Source organism: Terrapene carolina, unplaced genomic scaffold (assembly GCF_002925995.2).
Source record: "Terrapene carolina triunguis isolate 2854851 unplaced genomic scaffold, T_m_triunguis-2.0 Scaffold42, whole genome shotgun sequence".
NCBI lineage: Eukaryota > Metazoa > Chordata > Testudines > Emydidae > Terrapene > Terrapene triunguis.
The window spans coordinates 56,585,177-56,605,955 of NW_020664393.1; the positions used below are offsets into that span (position 1 = coordinate 56,585,177).

General features: G+C 48.0%; 1 protein-coding gene across 3 annotated transcripts in view; it reads right to left on the bottom strand.

Moving 5' to 3' along the window:
- CYS1 (cystin 1) overlaps positions 1-20,779 on the bottom strand; it is a 42,858-nt gene that overhangs the window by 16,529 nt on the left and 5,550 nt on the right. The window contains exons 2-3 of one of the 3 annotated variants that reach the window (XM_024199130.3): positions 5,950-6,085; positions 5,455-5,506 (exon numbers count right to left, since the gene is read on the bottom strand). In XM_024199130.3, coding sequence (XP_024054898.2) covers positions 5,455-5,506; positions 5,950-6,085 — 188 coding nt within the window. Of the gene's footprint in view, positions 1-5,450; positions 5,507-5,949; positions 6,086-20,779 lie in introns of all 3 variants that reach the window. The other 2 variants (XM_024199131.3, XM_024199132.3) reach the window with 2 other exon arrangements.

The following is a 20,779-nucleotide window of genomic DNA, read 5'->3' on the forward strand; positions in this document are numbered from 1 at the left end:
TTTTTTTAACGATTACTGTAATATACAAGCCAAGCTTTTAAGTTAATTGTAGAGTAATTTTTGATAAGAGGTGGGAGAACGTATTTTGAGAACTCCAGACCGTCAGCGGGCTGAGTGGGGCCGGGTGTAGTGTATTAAATTGCTCCCCATAGGAATGTGCTACTTACGGTGTACTACTTAGGGCTGCCAGTCCTGATGCTCTGAGTGACATGGTAAGGGAACAGGGGTGGTTGGATAGGCGTGGGAGTCCCGGGAGGCCTGTCAGGGCTTGGGGGTGTGGATAGGGGTCAGGGCAGTCAGGGGACAGGGAGCAGGGGGGCTTGGATTGGTGGGGGGGTCTGAGGGGGGCAGGCAGGGGGGGGGAGGTGGGAGGGGGCAGATAGGGGGTGGGCTGTTTGGGGAGGCACAGCCTTCCCTACCCGGGTGTAGTGTATTAAATTTCTCCCCATAGAAATGTGCTACGGTGTACTACTTACGGCCGTCAGTCCTCGTGCTCCGCAAGTAGCACATTCCTACGGAGAGAAATTTAATACACTACAGGCAGAGAGAACCCCAGACTGGCGGCGGGCTGAGCAGCCGCCGTTCTGGGGTTCCATCTGCAGGCTCCTGCTAGTTGGGGTCCCAGCCACTGGCCCCACTCAGCCCGCTGCCGGCCTGGGGTTCCATTCACCAGGCCGGCAGCGGGCTGAGTGGGGGCGGCGGCCGGGACCTCGGCCAATGTGCCAGTAAAAATCGGCTTGCGTGCCGCCTTTGGCACGTGTGCCGCAGGTTGCCAACCCCTCCGCTAGGCAATGTACAACATGGGAAATCCTGCCCTAGCAGAGGGATGGACTAGAGGCTCCACAAGGCCTTTTCCTTAACGTCCACGATTCTGCTTTGTGTTGTCAGAACTAAGGAGGGTCACTGCCTGCTGTGACACCCTTGCCACAGTCCACTGGGGAGTTGATGGTCACTGCAGAGAAGACGTAGCAGGAAATCTGGAATTGAAACTTTGGATTTTTTAAGACCGATTTATCCTTTTTCTGAGGATAGGAAAGTAAAGAATAAATCATTAAAGTTCCTTCTTAAAGCAAATGTGACTATTGACTCAGGACCAAATCAATGCCTTGCTTAAACACTGTACTAGAAATACAAGCTTTAGGGGTGGTCATAAGATCATAGTAATTAGAAAAGGAAAAGACATATTAGGTCATCTGGTCCATCCTGCTGCTAGGTCACAGTGCCCTGACAGAGGGTGTCTAAAATACTAAACTGATTTAAAATTTTTATTAAAGCTAATGTTAAAATTATCTAATACACAGGTTAAGGAAAGAGTGCCTATACATCTGGGTATAATGCTTAAATTATCCAAAAGTACAAAGTTTTTGGTTTAAAAGTCATAAAATACATACTGTATATAACCTGCAATATCCCAAATTAGGGTTAATAAATTTAACAATACAGATAAAATATTAGCATCCAAATATTCAGGTACATCACTCATAAAAAGTTATGTTAAGAGTAGCGTGTGGAAAGCAAACAGCAATGAGTGTATAGTGTCCCTTAATAATTGAGAATTTAGGATAGGTTGACCCTCAGTAAATACAATCCATCAGAAAAGTATTTCAGTTACTTTCCCAACTTCACTTCTCAGTGGCGCTCCAACTCATCTCTCCTGGTATTGCCAATGTCCGGTGATGTGTTCTAAATAGATGTCCCTCTCCTGAAGGATGCCATCCGCTGCCAGTATGTGGAAAACTTGAAACAGAAGCTGGACCAGGGCAGGCCTTCAAAGTGACGTGCAAGTGGGATGCCAGCAACCACTACCTCCCAAGGGACAGTTTCACCCGCTTTGCTGACTGGAGATTCATCCACAGGGCCTGGCTCAACTGCGTCCAGCTGCATGGAGCCATCCACCATGGGAATCGGGACAAGTGATGCAAAAAGTACGGCTATGCCAATGAGATGTTACCTCATGTCTTGTGTAGTTGCAAGCCCCATTCCAGAGCCTGGCAGCTGCACTACAATTCCATCCAAGATCACCTAGCTCTCGGAGTGATGATTGTGTGCTCTGTATTCTTCACCTGTGGCACCAGGACTCCCAGTTCCTAACGTTCTTCACACCACGTCCGGTGGCAGCCAATATGCTTCTCCAGCCGTTGTGTAGCACTGCGGGCATGAGTCCAAAGTGAAGCAAAGTCTCTCCCATCTCTTCCAAAGTTGCCTTCCAGGGGTCCGCTCAGGCAGGTGGCAACATCTTGGTTGGAGGGGGTCCTAGTGATTCACTTCCTGATGACGTCATGCATAGCACTCGCTGCGATATTCCTCATCATGGCGTCCAGGCATGTCGGAAGGCATGAGTGATCATCGCAACGTCACATATATCACCCATTTGAGGGATGTTGGTGCCGCCGTGCCTGAGTGAGATGTACACCAGTTCATTGCTGGACCTCTGGAGAAGAAATGTCCACTTCTTCACTGACTGTCTTATGGTGTTGTCTGCCCTGTTAAGATTGGATCTTCAAGCCTCCCGGGCTACAATTTCTCACAACTCACTCCATTATTTTGTGGATGTGCCTCTATCTGGATGGATCTCATCTTTGACAGCTGTGGTTATGGGGTACAGAGTGATGCAGGACAGCATCCAAAGTAGAGTTACTGCCTTTGTGGAGCTGCTTTTCAGGAAGGGATACCGCAAATGAGGCTGCATCTTCTTTTTTTCTTTTTCTTTAGCTTTTCCACTTTTCTTGTTTCTTCTTTTCATTCTTCTCCTTTGTTTTATTGGTTTAGTTATTTCTTCAGTGATTGGCTGTATCAGTGATAGCCCTGAATCGGTCCACCTGGGGCTGATTCTGCTCTTAGGCACACCAATGTAAATCCAAAGTAACTCCACAAAGGTCCATTTATACCAGTGTGATGGAGCAGAATCTGATCCAGTGAAAGATAAGACAACTCTAGGAATTAAACATTACTTAGTTGGTTTGACTTTTCCAAAAACTGAAATTCTGTTGCCAAAATTAGTTTAGTAGATGTTCCCATAGAGTTCTTGATGCTAAAGACTATAGTCCTGATTGTTATTTACACTAAGGTCACTTTAGACAGTGTAAAGTGGGAGTAAGTTTGTATTTACTCCCATTTTAAAACCTCTTAAAACTGGCAGAGCAAAGTGGCCTTAGTGTAAATGAGTTTAAGGTCCTGGTTCTTCATCATAGACCTGTAGCTGGCTCCAGCCTGCTTTCTCCTTCATCCAGACGGCCTCCCACCTATTCTCCAGATTTTCCTTTGAGAGTATGAATTTTCCAGTGGTGACCCACTTTCTATATTAGAATCTCAATTAGTTCCTTTGCATTTCAAAGATAAGCAAGTTCCTCACAGAGGCTCAAGATGGGGTGCGGATTAGCCAGAGCCTATAGCTGCTTTGGTCTGTTTGGGAATTTTTTGACTCACTTTTTGGCATGATCAAGTTCACCAAAAGGCTCAGCAGCAGCCCTTCCCGGACAAAACTGAATAACTGTAATCATGGTGCAAAGGCCAATGAGGGTGCTGGGAAATGTCAGAAGAGGGGTTGGTGGGTTTTTTTTTTTTTTTTTTACACTAAGTGCCTGCCTGTATGACCACTGCCCACCATTCTTGTCAGCTGTCAAGGGACTGGAGCTGATGAGAATCTTGCTCAGAAAGTGGGATTCTCATCAATTTCAATTCCCTACTGGCTCAAAAGCAAAGGAGTGAGCTGGCAGGGAGGAAGGATTGTGCCACCAACATGTGTGCTCTCATGTCACATCCATCAGTGATGTCTATGGTTAATAGGTCACAGCATGATCGCCAGAATTCTCACTCAGACTGATCTACACCTCCTTCTGGAGGGACAAAGCTGCTTAAAAACAAGAGAGTCACTGTTTGGTGTAAGAGGGTGATTTTTTTTAAATCTTTCATCAGTACCCCATTCACATGTCAATCTTACAGTTCCCAGTGCTCCTCCCTGTAGGCAGTCATAGGAGAGCAGTCTGGGATCCATTGCTCTTGCTTCTGGACATACTGTTTCAGATTTTCTTTCCTTTCCTGCTATACAAACATGCATCATTTTAATCAACCAGCCTTCACGAATCCATGGAAGAGGCTGATTGGCCGCTGCGTTCTGTGTCTGCTCGGTGTGACTGTGAACCAAAGGGAAGGAATCTCCCTGAAGCGTGAAGAGGAGGGCAGCTCGGTTCACCTGAGTGCAGTTGAAAGGGAAGTTATCTCACAAGCCTTATCAACCCAAGAGAGCTGGGCCACTGCAGTTTGCCCCTGTGTGACTGCACTGGTGCAAGTAGTAATATCCCCCCTGGGCCCAAAAGAGTAGCATGGCGGCACCCAGAACACCTGCACCTGTGTTGTGGGGACCTAGCCCTCAGTTCTCTGTGGCCTGTTCTAGCCAGATACTGGTGTGGTCCTTGCCATCGCAGTATCTGAGCTCCTCACAACCAGTCATTTATGGAATGTATCCAGGAAGTCTGGAAGCATTATCACTGCTTTACACAGGAAAGGTTATCACCCCATTTACAGACTGGAGGTTTAGTGACTTGTTCCAATTACATGGGAAGCCTGTGATTGAGCCAGGAATTGAACACGTCTCCTGTGCCCCAGTCTAGTGCACTATTCTCTAGATCACCCTTCCTGCCCAGGGCCCTGCCCAGCTGCTGGAAGGTCCAATGGATTGCTGCCCTAAGGATGAGGACCTTCTGAAGTCCACATGACCCATCTCCCTTCCTCTGCACCCAAGACTGTTCAGGACTGAAACTCCGTGCTGTGCTCCGGCTGAAGCCTGGCTCTCCTAAGGGAATGTGTCCTGGGGGGGTGCAGGCGACTGTGTGGGTGGAATTTCTTCTGATTCCACTCCCCTTTCCTGCAGACCTCCAGATATCCACAGCACAGGAGCCCTCCTCATGTGTACCCAGGAGGTACGCAGGGATAGTCTTCTCTTCCTGCTGATCTCTGCTCCCTTCCACATGCACCCATTACAACCTCTACTCCCACCTCAGGCCCTCCCTGCAGAGGTTCCCATTGCAGGGCCTTGCGCACTGGTGCACCTCGGTCCACCCTATTCTCTGCCTATGGCACACAACAGTCTAGTCTCCTGTGGGCTGTGATACTTTGGCCTCATTTCATTTGTTGGATCTAGTGTGCAGGTGCTGGCTGGTGTTGGTGGCCTGTGACATACAGGAGGTCAGACAAGATGATCTGGTATCCTTCTGGCCTTAAACTCTGAGATCTGTGCTCCTTCAGAGCTGAGGTACTTGGGAAGCAGCAGTGAAGGTGTGGGGGCTCCAAAGGGACGTGTGGTGGGGTAAAGAAGAGGAAGGGGCCTTCTCTACCCTGAGACACACAATATGTGATCAAGTGATTTGCTACTGTCACACCCTGGTGCTAAAGATGTAACGTGAGAGGAAGACGGGCCTTTCTGCCAAATGTCACATTGATATGCTACTTACTCACTAGCGGAGGAGTTGTTGTTCTCTGGGTCCTGTGTGCTTCTTGTTAAGGAGGCCTAGAAAAGAATAAACGGAGCAGTGTTGTCATATATGAAATAAAACATTTGCAAATTTATAGCTACCTTTGCATGTGAAGAGCCACACTGGCCCTGCCTTAGCACTCTATGCAACCTCAATGAAGGCAATCAAGGTGCCCAAGGTGTAAGAAACAGACCTGTTGTTTTTTAGTTACAAAAGCCTCACTAGGTCACCTTCAGCATCTAAGGAGCCAGGGTGTCTTTGATCTGCAGATCTGAAATCATTAAACATTAACTAATTAAGCCTCCTAATTTCCCTGTGAGACAGGTGAACATTATAATGCCCAGTTCAAAGATGGGTAAATTGAGGCCTAGAGCGGTGATGTGATTAAAGAGAAGTTAAAAGAAAGCTGCCCTGATTCTTCTTAGCTGACTAGTCTGAACATGTCCCTGAGGAGAAGCACGTCCCGCCACGTACAAACCAGGAATCGCTCCTACAACTGGCACTTGTAGTGAGAGTTGGTATCGCTGCGCCCCTTGCTGGCACCGACAGTCTTGCTGAGAGCTGACTTTATCTGTGACGCTTAGAAATCTTGGCCCAGGCCCAACATTCATTTTCTGTCAAAGGATGAAACTTGACTTACACAAATGTTCACGAAAAGCAATTTAAAAGGACAGTGGATGCAAGTGAGGGGAAATCCTAGTTACAAATATTTTTTCTCCTTGTTTTCCAGCTCTGGTTAATATACGCTTTGAGGATGTTACTGCAAAGAGCAAGTGGAGAGCAGGGTGGAACCAAGCAATGCAGGAGTCGTATAGAACACCCACTGCAATGCTGCAGTTTTAGGCCTTGGCTACACTTGAGAGTTACAGCGCTGTAACTCACTCCCCGTCCACACTGGCAAGGCATTTGCAGCGCTGTATCTCCGTGGTTGCAGCACTGCATGTACTCCACATCCCCGAGAGGAATAGCGAGTATTGCACTGCTGCTGCAGCGCTGCGGCGCAGGTGTGGCCGCCCAATGCGCTGTGACTGGCCTCCAGAAGTATTCGGCAGTATCCCACAATGCCTGTTCTAGCCACTCTGGTCATCAGTTCAAACTCTACTGCCCTGGCCTCAGGTAACCAACCATGTGACCCACCCTTTACACTCCCCGGGAATTTTAAAAATCCCCTTCCTGTTTGCTCAGCCCGGGGTGGTGTGGAGTGCTATCAGTGAATCTTTCCAGGTGACCATGCCTCCACGCGCCAAGCGAGCCCCAGCATGGAGCAATGGCGAGTTGCTGGACCTCATCAGGGTTTGGGGGGAGGAAGCTGTACAGTCCCAGCTGTGCTCTAGCCGTAGGAATTACGATACCTTCGGGAAGGTATCAAAGGACATGATGGAAAGGGGCCATGACCGGGACGCCCTGCAGTGCAGGATTAAAGTGAAGGAGCTGCGGAGTGCCTACCGCAAAGCCCGCGACGCAAACGGCCGCTCGGGTGCTCCCCCCCGCGACCTGCCGATTCTACAAAGAGTTGGAGGCGATACTTGGGGTTAACCCCACCTCCACTCCGAGCACCACCATGGACACTTCAGAGCCGGTGTGGGGGGGGGAGGAGGAGGAGGAGAAGGAGGAAAACGGGAGTGATGGTGGTGGGCCGGATGGAGACACCCCGGAATCCCTGGAGCCATGCAGCCAGGAGCTCTTCTCGAGCCAGGAGGAAGGTAGCCAGTCGCAGCGGCCGGACTTGGTGGAGGACAAACAGAAGAGCAGGTTCCCGGTAAGCAGTTTTTTTTTCGGGAAGGAATTTTTTCTGTGCGGGCTCTTTGCGAGAGGAGGGTTAGGCATGCATGCCTAGATGTGGAATAGTGCATTGATGTGGTTTATTACATCGTGGTAATCGGCCTCGGTAATCTCCTCGAATGTCTCATCCAGAACGTGTGCAATGCGCTTGTGCAGGTTTATCGGGAGAGCCACCGTGGTCCTTGTCCCAGCCAGGCTAACCTGTCCGCGCCACTGTGCCGCGAGGGGTAGGGGGACCATTGCTGCACACAGGCAAGCTGCATATGGGCCAGGGCGGAAGCCGCATTGCAGTAGAAGACCCTCCCTTGCTTCCCAGGTCACCCTCAGCAGCGAGATATCGTCCAGGACGAACTCCTGTGAAAAATGTTGGGACAGTGTAGGTGCCCCCTGAAGCTGTTGGCTCTCCCCAAGGCACAGAAACCCAGAGGACAGTGCAGCCCTGAAACAATCAATTCCCCTTACTCACCATTTTGAGGCTCCTGTGGGATATGTGTGCTCTGTTTCGGATGGGAAAATTATGCTATTTTGTAGACCCTGTGTGTTTTCTACTCCTTAAGTGTGGGGGGAATCATTACTCTGTCTGGTATAAACAATGCTGCCTCTGTTAAATGTTGCATTTTGCCTATACAGCTGCATCAACCTTGAGACCTCAGCCATCCCTCTTATAGCCTGCTCAGAGACTGCAAAGACTCAGGAAGAGACCGCAAAAAGCAAAGAAGACATGCTGCAAGAAGTGATGCGGCAATCTATTAAAGAGAATGAGAAAGGACAGAACTGGAGGGAGAGAGAAAGCAGGATCCGCCAGGAAAACGCAGCGCACTGGCGGCAAAGCACGGAGCACCGGCGGCAAAGCACGGATCGGCTCATAAGCATCCTGGAGCGCCAAGCAGACGCTATCCTGGAGCTCGTAGCCATGCAGAAAGAGGAGCAGTACCGCAAACGCCACCCCCCCCCCACAGCCCTTGTCCCAAAACTCTTTCCGTTGTGCCCCACTGTCACCTCCAACCCACTTTCCCCAACTTCCGTGTTCTTCACGCCACCCGCTGCCTCCAACACCAGTATCTTCACCACCCAGCCCTGAAAACCACGACCCTTACCCTCTGCACTCAACCCCCATCACCATGCAGTATAGCTGTCCTGAAGTGCAGCACTTACTGCACAGCACACCAGACAGGACATACGCGAATCTGTGATTATACTGTTCCCCACTCCACCCCCTTGTTTCTTTTCAATAAATAAATTTGTTTTCTTTTCAATAAATGGATTTTTTGGCTTTGAAAACATTCTTTATTATTGCATAAAGTAAAAGACTCCTTAGCCCAGGAAATAAACAGGCACTGCAAGTCTGCTTGTCTGCTTAGCAAACACAAGATTGGAACTACTGCACTTCACTCCCGTGCAGGGCACCAGATATCACTGCTGGTTTTCAGCCTCAAATTGCTCCCTCAAGGCATCTCTAATCCTTGCAGCCCCGGGCTGGGCCCCTGTAACAGCCCTGATCTCTGGCTGTGCAAATTCAGCCTCCAGGTGTTGAACCTCGGAGGTCCATGCTTGAGTGAAGCTTTCACCCTTCCCTTCACAAATATTATGGAGGGCACAGCACACGGATATAACCGCGGGGATGCTGTTTTCGGCCAAGTCCAGCTTCCCATACAGAGATCGCCAGTGGGCCTTTAAACGGCCAAAGGCACACTCCACAGTTATTCGGCACCGGCTAAGCCTGTAGTTGAACCGTTCCTTGCTGCTGTCAAGGTTCCCTGTGTAGGGTTTCATGAGCCACGGCATTAACGGGTAAGCGGGATCTCCAAGGATCACAATGGGCATTTCGACTTCCCCTACCGTGATCTTCCGCTCTGGGAAAAAAGTCCCGGCCTGCATATTCCTGAACAGCCAAGTGTTCCGAAAGATGCGTGCGTCATGCACCTTTCTGGGACAGCCTGTGTTAATGTCAATGAAATGCCCACGGTGATCCACAAGCGCCTGGAGAACCATAGAGAAATACCCCTTCCGATTAACGTACTCGGATCCTAGGTGGGGTGGTGCCAGAATAGGAATGTGCCTCCCATCTATCGCCCTTCAACAGTTAGTGGACGGCTTTGCACAAATGGGGTTCCCTATGTCCTGCACGTTACCCAGAGTCACGGTTCTTCTGAGTAGGATGCGATTAATGGCCTTGCAAACTTTCATCAACACGATTCCAACGGTCGACTTTCCCACTCCAAACTGGTTTGCGACCGAACGGTAGCTGTTTGGAGTTGCCAGCTTCCAGATTGCAATAGCCACTCGCTTCTCCACTGGCAGGGCAGCTCTCAATCTCGTGTCCTTGCGCCGCAGGGTGGGGGCAAGCTCCTCACACAGTCCCGTGAAAGTGGCTTTTCTCATCCAAAAGTTCTGCAGCCACTGCTCGTCATCCCAGATTTCCATGACGATGTGATCCCACCACTCGGACTCCTCACTCTCACTGTCACTTTGGATCTTAAGGAATAGTTCGACAGCCAAACGTGACGTGCTGGCGAGATAAGTCAGCATACGCCTCAGCAGTTTGGGCTCCATTTCCCGCAGACAGATCGCGCTGCACAGAAACCGTTGAAAGATGGCGCCAAAGGTGGACGGAAACAAAGGGATTTCTGGGATGCGAAGCGATGCATCACAGGGCGTTGGGACAGGACCCAGAATGCCCGGCACCCACGCCCCCTTCCCACAACCCACGGCGCCAGAATGGGAAGAGGTGCTCTGTGGGATAGCTGCCCATAATGCACCGCTCCCAATAGCGCTGCAATTGCCGCAAATGTGGCCAAGACAGTACTCTGGGCAGCAATCAGTGTGGACAGACTGCAGCGCTTTCCCTACTCAGCTGCACGAAGTCAGGTTTAACTCACAGCGCTGTACATCTGCAAGTGTAGCCAAGGTCTTAGAGTGCATTTTCATTTATTTTTTTTAAATGGAAGCACTTCCTTCCTTGTTACTGACTATGCAGATTTGCTTACAGAGTGTTCATGGCACAGTGATTGCAGGAAGAAGGCTGCGTTGATGTTCATGTTTTCAGTGAGACAAGAAACGAAATGGGTGTGGGAGTGTTTCCCATTCTCAGTTCATCTTTTCTTTAATTAGAGAGGGACTAGAGACCCACCCTCCACAGGAAACCTACAAGAGAGGACAAAGGGGAGGAAATCTCTACAAGGTTCCCACTTGTTCTGGTGGGCGGGAAGGGGCAGGGTTTGCTCCCCTGTGGAACAGGCTGTAGGGCTAGCGCCTAAATCCTGGGGTCCCCAGGAATCTGCATGGATCCTAGGAGAGTCAAAAGCAATGAAGCAGAGGTCCTGTTTCTCTGAGCTGCCTGAGTTTCTAGTGATTCCTCCCCATGTGCCCTGTTGTCACTTCAATCAATGCACAGGGCTTCCAAAACTAGCAGCTGCTCCTTGAGCCCTGCCTTTAAGAGGGACCCTCACCCCAGGAGATGGGGGTGGGCACTGAAATACTGGGCTGTGATATCCACCTGGGAGAATCTCTGCAGGGCTGGCAAGTGGGACAATGAATACCCTCCTTGCGCCTGTCCTGATCCTACTCACCCACTACCTGCTCTTTAACCCCAGGCAGATCTCTGTGGGGTCTAGGAAAGCGCTGCCACACAACTAGCTGACCCTCAACTGTTTCACATAAGGGCCCTATCTATGCACAGATCCCAGGAATACAACACCCAGGCCTAGGGTTGCCAGATGTCCATTTTTTGATTGGAACACCCAGTCAAAAAGGGACTGTGGCGGCTCTGGTCGGCAGCACAGCGGGGGCCCGGGGCAGGCTCCCTGCCTGCCCTAGCTCTGCACGGCTCCTGGAATCGGCCGCCAGGTCACTGCAGCCCCTAGATGCATGCGTGGCCAGGGAGGCTCTGCGTACTGCCCCTGCCCAAGTACTGGCTCTGCAGCTCCTATTGGCTGGGAACCACAACCAATGGGAGCTGCAGGAGCAGTACCTGCGGGTGCGAGGGCAGTGCGCAGAACCTCCCTGGCCACCCATGCACCTAAGGGCTGAAGGGACCTGTGGTAAGCGCTGCCAGGACCCTGCATCCTGAACCTCCTCTCACATTCCAACCCCCTGCCCCAGCCCAGAGTCTCCTCCCGCACCCAAACTCCCTCCCAGAGCTTGCACCCCCTCCAGGCCCCTTCCCCAACCCTGAGCCCCCTACTACACTCCAAACCCCTCATCCCTAGCCCCACACCGCAACCCCCTGCCCCAGCCCAGAGCCCCTTCCTACACCCCAAATCCCTCATCTCTGGCCCCACCCCAGAGTCCACACCCCCAGCCGGAGCCTGCACCCCCTACCGCACTTCGAACCCCTCAGCCCAGAGCCCCTTCCTGCACCCCAAACCCCTCATCCCTGGCCCCACCCCAGAGCCCACACCCCCAGCCAGAGCCCTCACCCCCCTCCCACACCTCAACCCCCTGCTCCAGCCCGGTGAGAGTGGGGGAGAGTGAGTGACAGAGGTAGGGGGGATGGAGTGAGCGGGGGCGGGGCAGGGGTGTTTGAATCATGGGGTTTACAAAGCACAGAGTTAGAGGCCAGTCAAATGTGAATGTAGTTAAAACTCAGGCATGATCAGACCCGGGAGTTTGGTTAGGCTCAACGACACTGATTTGTAATAAAATGAAAATTCAGCAGCCTTGCCAGATATGCTATGCTACTGAGAACAATGTCAAGGCCAGTGTTTTCCTTTTCATCTTTCTTTCCCCCAATTCCTTCTGTCTTTCTGCTCTCACAGGAGGGTGGCTTCCAATAACAGTCACACCCAGCCAGGCCAATTTGAATTTTTAATTTAAATGTTTTAAATGATGGTCCTGAATCAGCCAATCCTGATTCCCAGGAGTTAACCTGATTCAGGGGAAGGGTCCAGCTGACACGAAATGGACAAACCTGCATAAGGTGAGCAGACTTTGGCGCTCCGGGTCTTCGGCGGCACTGAAGGACCCGCCGCTGAAATGCCGCCGAAGACCCGCGGAGTGAGGGAAGTTCCCTGCTCCCCCCTAGCTACGCTACTGATAGTTGTGTCCAGGCGAGGGGGTTACACTGACTTCACTACAGCTGTTTTTTATACTGATTTAGTTACGCTAGTGAAAAAAGTATGTGCAGACAAGTTGTGAGTAATGACTGCCTCAAGGCTGGGCTGGATGTCTGGTACCTGTAACCTTGCAAATCCTTGGCCTCTCTGTTAGGGCTGTTTACAAGGTAGGCAATTGGGTGATGGTGGCACTGGTCCATTAGCAACCAAGGACCAGATTTGTAAAGGTTTTTAGGTGCCTAAAGATCTATAAAAATCTGTCCCCAGCTTCATAAAATGTGTAGATGGTGCCAAAGACTTTTCCAGGAAAATGAAAAAGTAGCTTTGTCTCCAGAGAAGGAAAGAGAAAAGGCTTTCCTTGGAAAAATGAGACTGCAAAGGGGGAAAAAAAAAAAATAGCATAACATTAAAGCCTCCTGCCCAGCTTACAGCCTGTAATTCAGCTTTGCTTGGCTTTTTCAGGCCCAGATAGTTTGAGAGATTACTTAATCAGGAGCAGCACCTTACATTACCGTATGCCTACAGTGGGTGTGACTGCAGCGCAGGAAGCCACACCTGAGCTAGCTTTAGGCCTGGTCTACACCTAAAACGTTAGCTTGACCTAGTGATATCGCTCAGGGCTGTGAAAAATGTCATGCCCTGTGCGGCATAGGGCGACTCACCCCCTCTGTAGATCGAGGGGAGCCCACCTCTCCAAGGGATGGAATTACTACAGCGATGGAACAACCCTTTCTGTCGCTGTAGTATGTGTCTACACTGCAGCACTTGCAGTGTTGATATACCCTTAATCTAGGTAGCTTGGGTACCCGAACAGTGAAGCTACAGAAGCACGGGAAGTTTACTCACAGGACTAACCCATGCTGAAGCGGGCACTGCCACAACTGTTCCGGTGCCCAAGCTAGCTAGATTAGCCCAGCTAGCATTATGGCTATTTGAGCTACACTCACATGCCGTGATGACAGTGTAATCATACATACGCTTAGTCACCTGTTTAATTCCAGCTCAGTAAGGGCTGCTCTACATACTGTTTTGCACCAAATTAACTAAATTGAGCTCAACCCCAATTCAGTTAGATCTGTGCATCCCCCTTGCCTGGAGGCAGTTCTATGTGGATATAGCTGTCAGGGGCATAGCCAGGTGGAGGGAACAGGGGGAGTGATCAAAAAAAAAAGGCGCCACCCGCTGCGGCGCTTTTACTCACCCGGCGGCGCTCCGGGTCTTCGGCGGCACTGAAGGACCCGCCGCCGAAATGCCGCCGAAGACCCGCGGAGCGAGGGAAGGTCCCTGCTCCCCCCTAGCTACGCTACTGATAGCTGTGTCCATGCGAGGGGGTTACACTGACTTCACTACAGCTGTTTTTTATACTGATTTAGTTACGCTAGTGAAAAAAGTGTGTGCAGACAAGTTGTGAGTAATGACTGCCTTAAGGCTGGGCTGGATGTCTGGTACCTGTGACCTTGCAAATCCTTGGCCTCTCTGTTAGGGCTGTTTACAAGGTAGGCAATTGGGTGATGGTGGCACTGGTCCATTAGCAACCAAGGACTAGATTTGTAAAGGTTTTTAGGTGCCTAAAGATGCAGTTCAGTGCCTAAAGATCTATAAAAATCTGGCCCCAGCTTCATTCACACAGGCCCGAAAGGTTGTTTATTTTTCTTTCGCAATGCTCTGTTTGGCCTGAGACGACTTCTTAGACTAATACGAAGCAGTCGCATGAGTCAGCGAGAGGCCCATTGGCGGGGTTGTGTGGAGAAATTGAGAATTTGCTCTGGTACTTTGGCACCATCTACACATTTTATGGAAGAAAAGAGAAACCTGCTCCCCTCGACTCTCCAAAGGGACAAGGTATTGGTGGGAATGGTGTAAGGAGCAGTCTGACACCCAGGTGCTGACTTTTGTTTTTGCTGGTGGGTTCTCCTCTCTGCCTCCCCAGTTTGAGCAGTGGGCGGGGCCTTGGGTGGAAGAGGTCGAGCCGGCGTGTGGCCTCAGGGCAGAGCACAGGCAGGGCCTCTGGGCGGGGTGGGGGGAAGAGGCCGAGCAGAAGCGGGGCCTCAGGGCAGAGCGTGGGTGGAGCTGGGGGCAGGGCCATAGTCCAGGCACAGGGGCCCACAAAAGTTAATCTGGCCCTGCGGGTGCTGAGTACCTCCTATTTTTTTCGGTGGGTGCTTGAGCCCCAGAGCACCCATGGTCTGACAGGAAGCTGTGTCTCAGAGTGGAGAACCTTTCCTGTCTCTGCTGCTGTGGAATATACCCTGATCTTAGCGTGCAGGAGATTCTCATTAGAGACAAAGGGCCAGAGCCACCCGCTGAACTCCTGGTGCAGGGCGGGAGGAAGACACTCTGCCAGAGGGGTGCTTAACATCACATCATCCCCTCCACTACAGACGACCAGAATAGCACCCAAAGAATGGGCGGCACTGTTCAGGGATGGGGAGCAGAAGGACCCTGTGACTTGTCCCACAATAGCACAAAGCTGGCATCCCATGCAGTAACGCCTGTGAGAAGGCAGTACTGAAAATGCAGCCTGCTCTCCCTCAGTGGACAGAGAGCGTGCAGCTCCTTGCACAAGCAGATATGAATCTCGCCCCCAGTGGTAAAGCGGCAAAGAGCACTTCATTCCAACGACAGTATTAGGCCATGTCTACACTGCACTTTCGTCGGTAAAACTTTTGTCACTTGGGTGTGAAAAAAATAACCCCCTTTAGCGATGAATAGCCTCAATCATGAGCACTGAGTGGGACTATACACTTCTAGGGGCATTTGACTCTGCTCTTAGCTCCGGGAGAATGTAGCCAACATTCCCAGCTTCCAACACTTTTCTAGGCAGGAGGATGCTGGATGTTTTAAGGGTGTGTTTAAATTATACAACAGATTTTTCCCCCTGTGGCTAACTCCTCCACACTGCGAGCTGTACGTGTTATGTGGGCGGAAGAGAGAATTAATTAGTCATCAGGACTGTCTCTGGTTAGTAAAACCTGCTTCACGATGCAAAATTAGCTCCTACCTTCCAGGGGTGCTGGAACAATTTGTATAGTGGAGGTGCTGAGAGCCATTGAACCAAACTGTAAACCCTGTGTATATATAATGGAAAGCACTTCAAGCCAGAGGGTGCTGCAGTTCCCCCAGCACCCCTAGTTTCAGCACCTATGCTACCTTCTGTAAGGACCTCTTTCAGCGGCAACACTTGTTTCCGAAGAGAAATGCGTATTAGTATAGGTATCTACTACTATGTAATCTACTGCCTCAAGAAAAGCTCTGGGAAACAGAAAAGAGAGGAAGGTAAAATATAGTCTACACCTTCAGGTCTCTGCCCATGCTTCTGTCTGCTCTCAGTTCATCCCAGATGGGCAAGATGACACGGTCAGAGTGACCAGGAGAAGGAAACGATCTTAGCAGTAGTTCAGGTCACACAGCATGAGATGTCCCAGAGTATGGCATGGAATAGACATAGAATGAAATCTAACTCCACCCAGGTATGCTCATGTTAGTTGTAATTTGTATGGTGCACATGCAGCAGGTAACTTACATTAATGTTTTATGTGGGTTAATGTGATGCACAAGGCTTGAATACCAGTGGGTCCCTGTCCTGCAGCTAATAAATGAATAATCACTGGGTTGTTTGGCACCTCTCCTGTTTCAGTGAAGTGAAAAGTTAAGTCAGTCAGCATCTTGTGATGCAGCTTTCAGCCTCTTTCTAATTCTCAGCCAGACTGCGGAGCCTCCTTCTCGTTTTCTTTCCATCCTATTTCCAAGTTGGGAAGAAGGTTTTGGCACATGGTGCTGAGTTTGGCTGGGATACAAATCATTAGAACTCAGTAGATCAGATTCATCCCTGCGGTGAAACTCCACTGAAGTCAGCATAGTTACTGCAGGGGCGAATTTGGCCTAGTATGTAACCAGATGTGACATTGTGGAATGGAATCCTAGGCAATAGGTAAGGCACTCAAGGCCTGGAGAGGGGCATATCTCACCAGTCTGCAGCAGCATCCTGTGGCCAACCCAGGAGTGTTATGACAGATGCTGACGGGAACATCGCTTAGGAAATGAAGAAGAATATGGGGAGCTCCCAGAGAATCCTTCCTCTAAAATGTTTAAGAGCTAGAACTTTTTCTGATAAACCTCCTCCTCCCCACCCTCCATTTTTTTGCTTTAGATCAGCAATCATTTACAGTACAGAAGCAGCGAAGTGAACCAAACTCTCTGTAAAGACCAGAAAGTGACGTTGGTAGAAAAAACACCTCTGCGTCCTGGTGGCCATTCTGTTCAGCTGTCAGTTTGAGTGCAGCACAGCTGTGCTGTGATGACATAAGCTCTTTGAAAGCAGCGTTCTTTTTAGTTAAGATTATAACACAACTACCGGTTTGCTTGTCCACTGGCCAAACTGCAAACTTGTGTTAAAACTAGTGGCTTGTGATCCACACACAAAAAAAGTGAAACGTTCAGCTTGGGATCATCAAGATCCAACTCTGGAAATTAACAAGGGGAGTTGCGCAGTTTGAAAAAAATCTCAGTTTGTTTGGATTTTCCATCCAATCATTCCCCCAGCTGTAGCTAGGAGTTGATAGAATCACAAATGTTAGAGCTGGAAAAGATCTATTTATTAGGCCATCTAATCCATTTCCCTGCCAATGCAGGATTGTTCCCTACAGTATGTTTTCTAGTCTATTGGTCATGGAATGAAGGACTTGACTTGAGGGCACTTTTGATACTAACAGTAATTTTTAAATGTTGAAAATGATATTTAATAGTGTTGAATAAAACACATTGTTTATTTCCACTTTAAAAAGTATTTCAACAAGAAAAGGAACACTATTTAGTGCCAATGTAAAAGTAGCTATAAAAAGTGTGTGTGTGTACGTGTGCACGCACCTGTGTGCAATGAAAAAGGTCTCTTTGGACTATCCATACGAAATACAGAGCATAAATAAGATTCAGCTAACCAGCCACAAGGTGACACTGTTTCACACAAATCTACTGAAAGGGCACTTATCTGAATGTAAAAAGGACCAAATCAGATTTCTAAAAGTACATTACAATCCATTGGACTATGACTACTAAGTATTATATACTACCATTAACTATACCATCCCATATGCAGTGCTGTCATGTAATCATTTTATGTCTCTATTAAGTAGGTGCTACTATAACACTGCAGAAAGCTATTAAAAAAAAAAAAAGATTGCTTGCACATTTTCCATGTTAGGAAGCCAGGAGCATGATGAATGAGGCCATGGCATCACAGTCCTTTCTGGTTTCCATAGAGAGTTGCCACCATGTACTGTACTATGGCAGCTTTTGTAAAACCACAAATATTCTTTTTGAGCTCAGCAAAGAAAAGTGAGACAGAAAAACAAGAGTGATCACTCAGGCTCTAGATGGGTGAGTGGGTGGCTGAAATTAAATGGAAGTTTAAAAAGGAATGGTTTCAGAGTGGAAGCCGTGTTAGTCTGTATCAGCAAAAACAATGAGGAGTCCTTGTGGCACCTCAGAGACTAACAAATTTATTAGTCTCTAAGGTGCCACAAGGACTCCTCGTTTTTTTTAAAAAGGAATGGTGACTGCTGTCAGAGTGATCCAGGGGTCCCAAAAGAATAAGAATCAGGAGATTTGGGTTCTATTCCTAACTCTGCTGCTAGCCTCAGTTTCCCTATCTCTATAATCAGAATAATACCAGTCCATGTATGAGAACTGCTTTGAAATTTCAGATGAAAATGCTTAGCGCTCCAGGTTGCAAAGGAAAAAACCCCTGACCTAACCTGAGAGTTAATTCTCTTTGCAAAGCCCCTGTAATTGTTTGTTTCTCTTCAAATGACTTGGGGGGGTGGGTGGGTTTGAGAGTGCTTTTGTCAATTGTGTTAACTCAATTGAGTTAGGTTAACATAACTGAAAACCCTTCTTTCCACTGGTGTAGATACAAGCTGACATCTTTGAAGTCATGGTAGATGATCATGTTGTATCCTAGCCTCCCCTCTAAGCCAATGGTGCACAAGCCTCTGTCCATGGGTGCTTCCAACCCACTGGGGTGTTTCTTGTGGCTCCTCACTTTCTGCAGACTGTATGCTGTAATTTAAAAGTATTCCATTTGAACCAATGTAGACCTGTCTTAGGGCCAGACTGTGCCCTCCTCTCCTACCCTGAGTACCACCTTACTCTCCAAGATGTTGTCATCATGCAGGTTTCATCATGAGTCAGAGGCTCAGAATCTTGCCTATTGTGAGTCTGTAAAGAGTTAGCCTGAAACTAGTGCTTTGAGAGATGTGAACTGACCCTAATTTATCTCAGTGTGGTGCTAACTCTGAAGCCTAATGATGATGGTGTAGATGTCAACATTCTTCACTAATATTTAAGTGAAATATCCAATTGATATGAATAGCCACTAGGGCTGGATACCAGAAATTATAGAAAAGATATGAAAAAGATATTAGGTGAATGGCTAATACCTTTAGAATACTTGAGCATATCTGTGAAGGAGAGGAGTACTGGCAAAAGTGAGTTGGAGAGGGCAGAAAGGTACTGGGTTTGATACATAAATCCTGCAAGGAGTTTCAGCAGCATCTTGTAAAAGGCTAAAAATAGTGCATGGTATCACATATCAGTATATGCTGTATCCACTTAGACTTAATTAGATGAATTCAGACATGTCTGCTTCAGCCTTAATTCTTCATTTCTTGGACCTTTATTGATTTGTCAGTTCAGCATTTTACTAATATCTACTCTTATGGATTAACTTTCTCTGGTTTATTTTTATAAAAAAAAGTAACCCTGTTCATTACCTGTCATGACTTACTGTAGTTTGCCAATTTATGTTATAAATAAGAATATACAGAATATTTAAAATGTAGTTACTTAACAAGAAGCCTACACATAACAGCCAAATTTCAACTGAGCTGTCTTATTTTTAAAAACACCACCACCACCAATATTTGAGTGCACATGTTGGAACAAAAATAGAGAGCCGTATCCTCTAGCCCTTACATGAGTAAAGATTAATTAGTGAAGTCAATGGGATTGCTCATGAGTGAGAATTACTTATGTGAGTAAAGGTTCTAGGATCAAGCCTTAATTTTAAAATTGAGTGTGTTTGAGTTATAAGAGCAAAGAAAGGATATTAAATCTCTATTTTTCCGTGATGTCTAAATAAGACTTCGCTTTGAGGTTTGTTTGTTTTTAAATGTGCCCATGGTGATCGTTGACAAAATAATTACTCTGTTAGGAAATTATATCAAAGTTATCATTATCCCTTGCAAAAACAGAGTTTTACAATGGAAATATGAATATAATTTTAAGTGAGACTGTCAGGGCTTTAAGCTTCCATTTAGCCTAACCTAAAAGTTGTTAGGCATCTGATGGGGAAAGTCCTCTGAATTCTAAATATTTATTACTATTTTTTAATCTATCAGTGTATTCCCACAATTTTTGTAGTCCCTCCTGCAGGAGCAGCATCTAACAAACAGATCACGGTTCTTGGTGCCCTTGGTATCATACTAAGGTGATACAGAAATTGAAGTTAATGTTGTCTTTGTTGGATAGGATAGTTAATTTCAGCTCTATTCACAAGAAAATTCAATAGTTGCTGTATAGAATAAGACTGAGGTGTTGGTTGTTGTTTTTTTCAGATGGTACCATTGTTACTGCAGTGAACTGGCAAACATTAAAAGGTACTGTATCTATATATATGTTCAGGTTCAAAACTATTGCTTACATGACTGAACAAAGGAAAAAATGTGAGCTGTGCTGTATGCTTTATTTAATGACACTGGGATTCTTTTACAAGGAATTAATTGAAGGAGGAAAAAACCTTTTAATGGAGCACAGAAAACTGAGACTGGCATGACCCTTTCATGATTATATTTCCTCTAAAAGAGAGAAGGAATTTGGGGAAGAGCAACAGAAATGATAAAAGGGCTGCAGGGAATGATTTGTCAGGAAAGACAAAAAGAACTGACTATGCTATAGCTTGGCAAACCACTGGCTACATCGACTGATATTACAATGATAGACTTTTCTAACGTACACAGGGCCTAAGTAGAGAACCGGCAACGGAAAGAGAACTATCTAAGGGCTCACTCCACAACTTTAGCTGAAGGGCATAAACACCTAAGAGAGATGGAGAAGAAGGAGCTACAACTAGGAGTAAAAGGATAAAATGAAAAGAAAGGGCGAATTAAGCTATGCAAATGTCCCCATAGAAAGAGGAGAGCCCTATAGCTTGGGATGCTGATCTGCAGATGTTATAGGAACTGGTTCTGCATTGAACTCAGGGAACTGGGCTGGCTGGGACACCCCTCCCAAGGAGGCAGGCTAGCTGGGAATCCCAGAAGAGATTAAATAGATAGGGGACCTGCAAAGGAAATGGGTTAGCTGGGTGATAGGTTATAGGGGAATTTCCAAGGGGGGCAGGCTGGCTGGATCCCAGGGCATTGGGTTAGAATGGGAGTCCAAGTGAGGGATGGGGCTAGGTGGATCCTCAGGGCA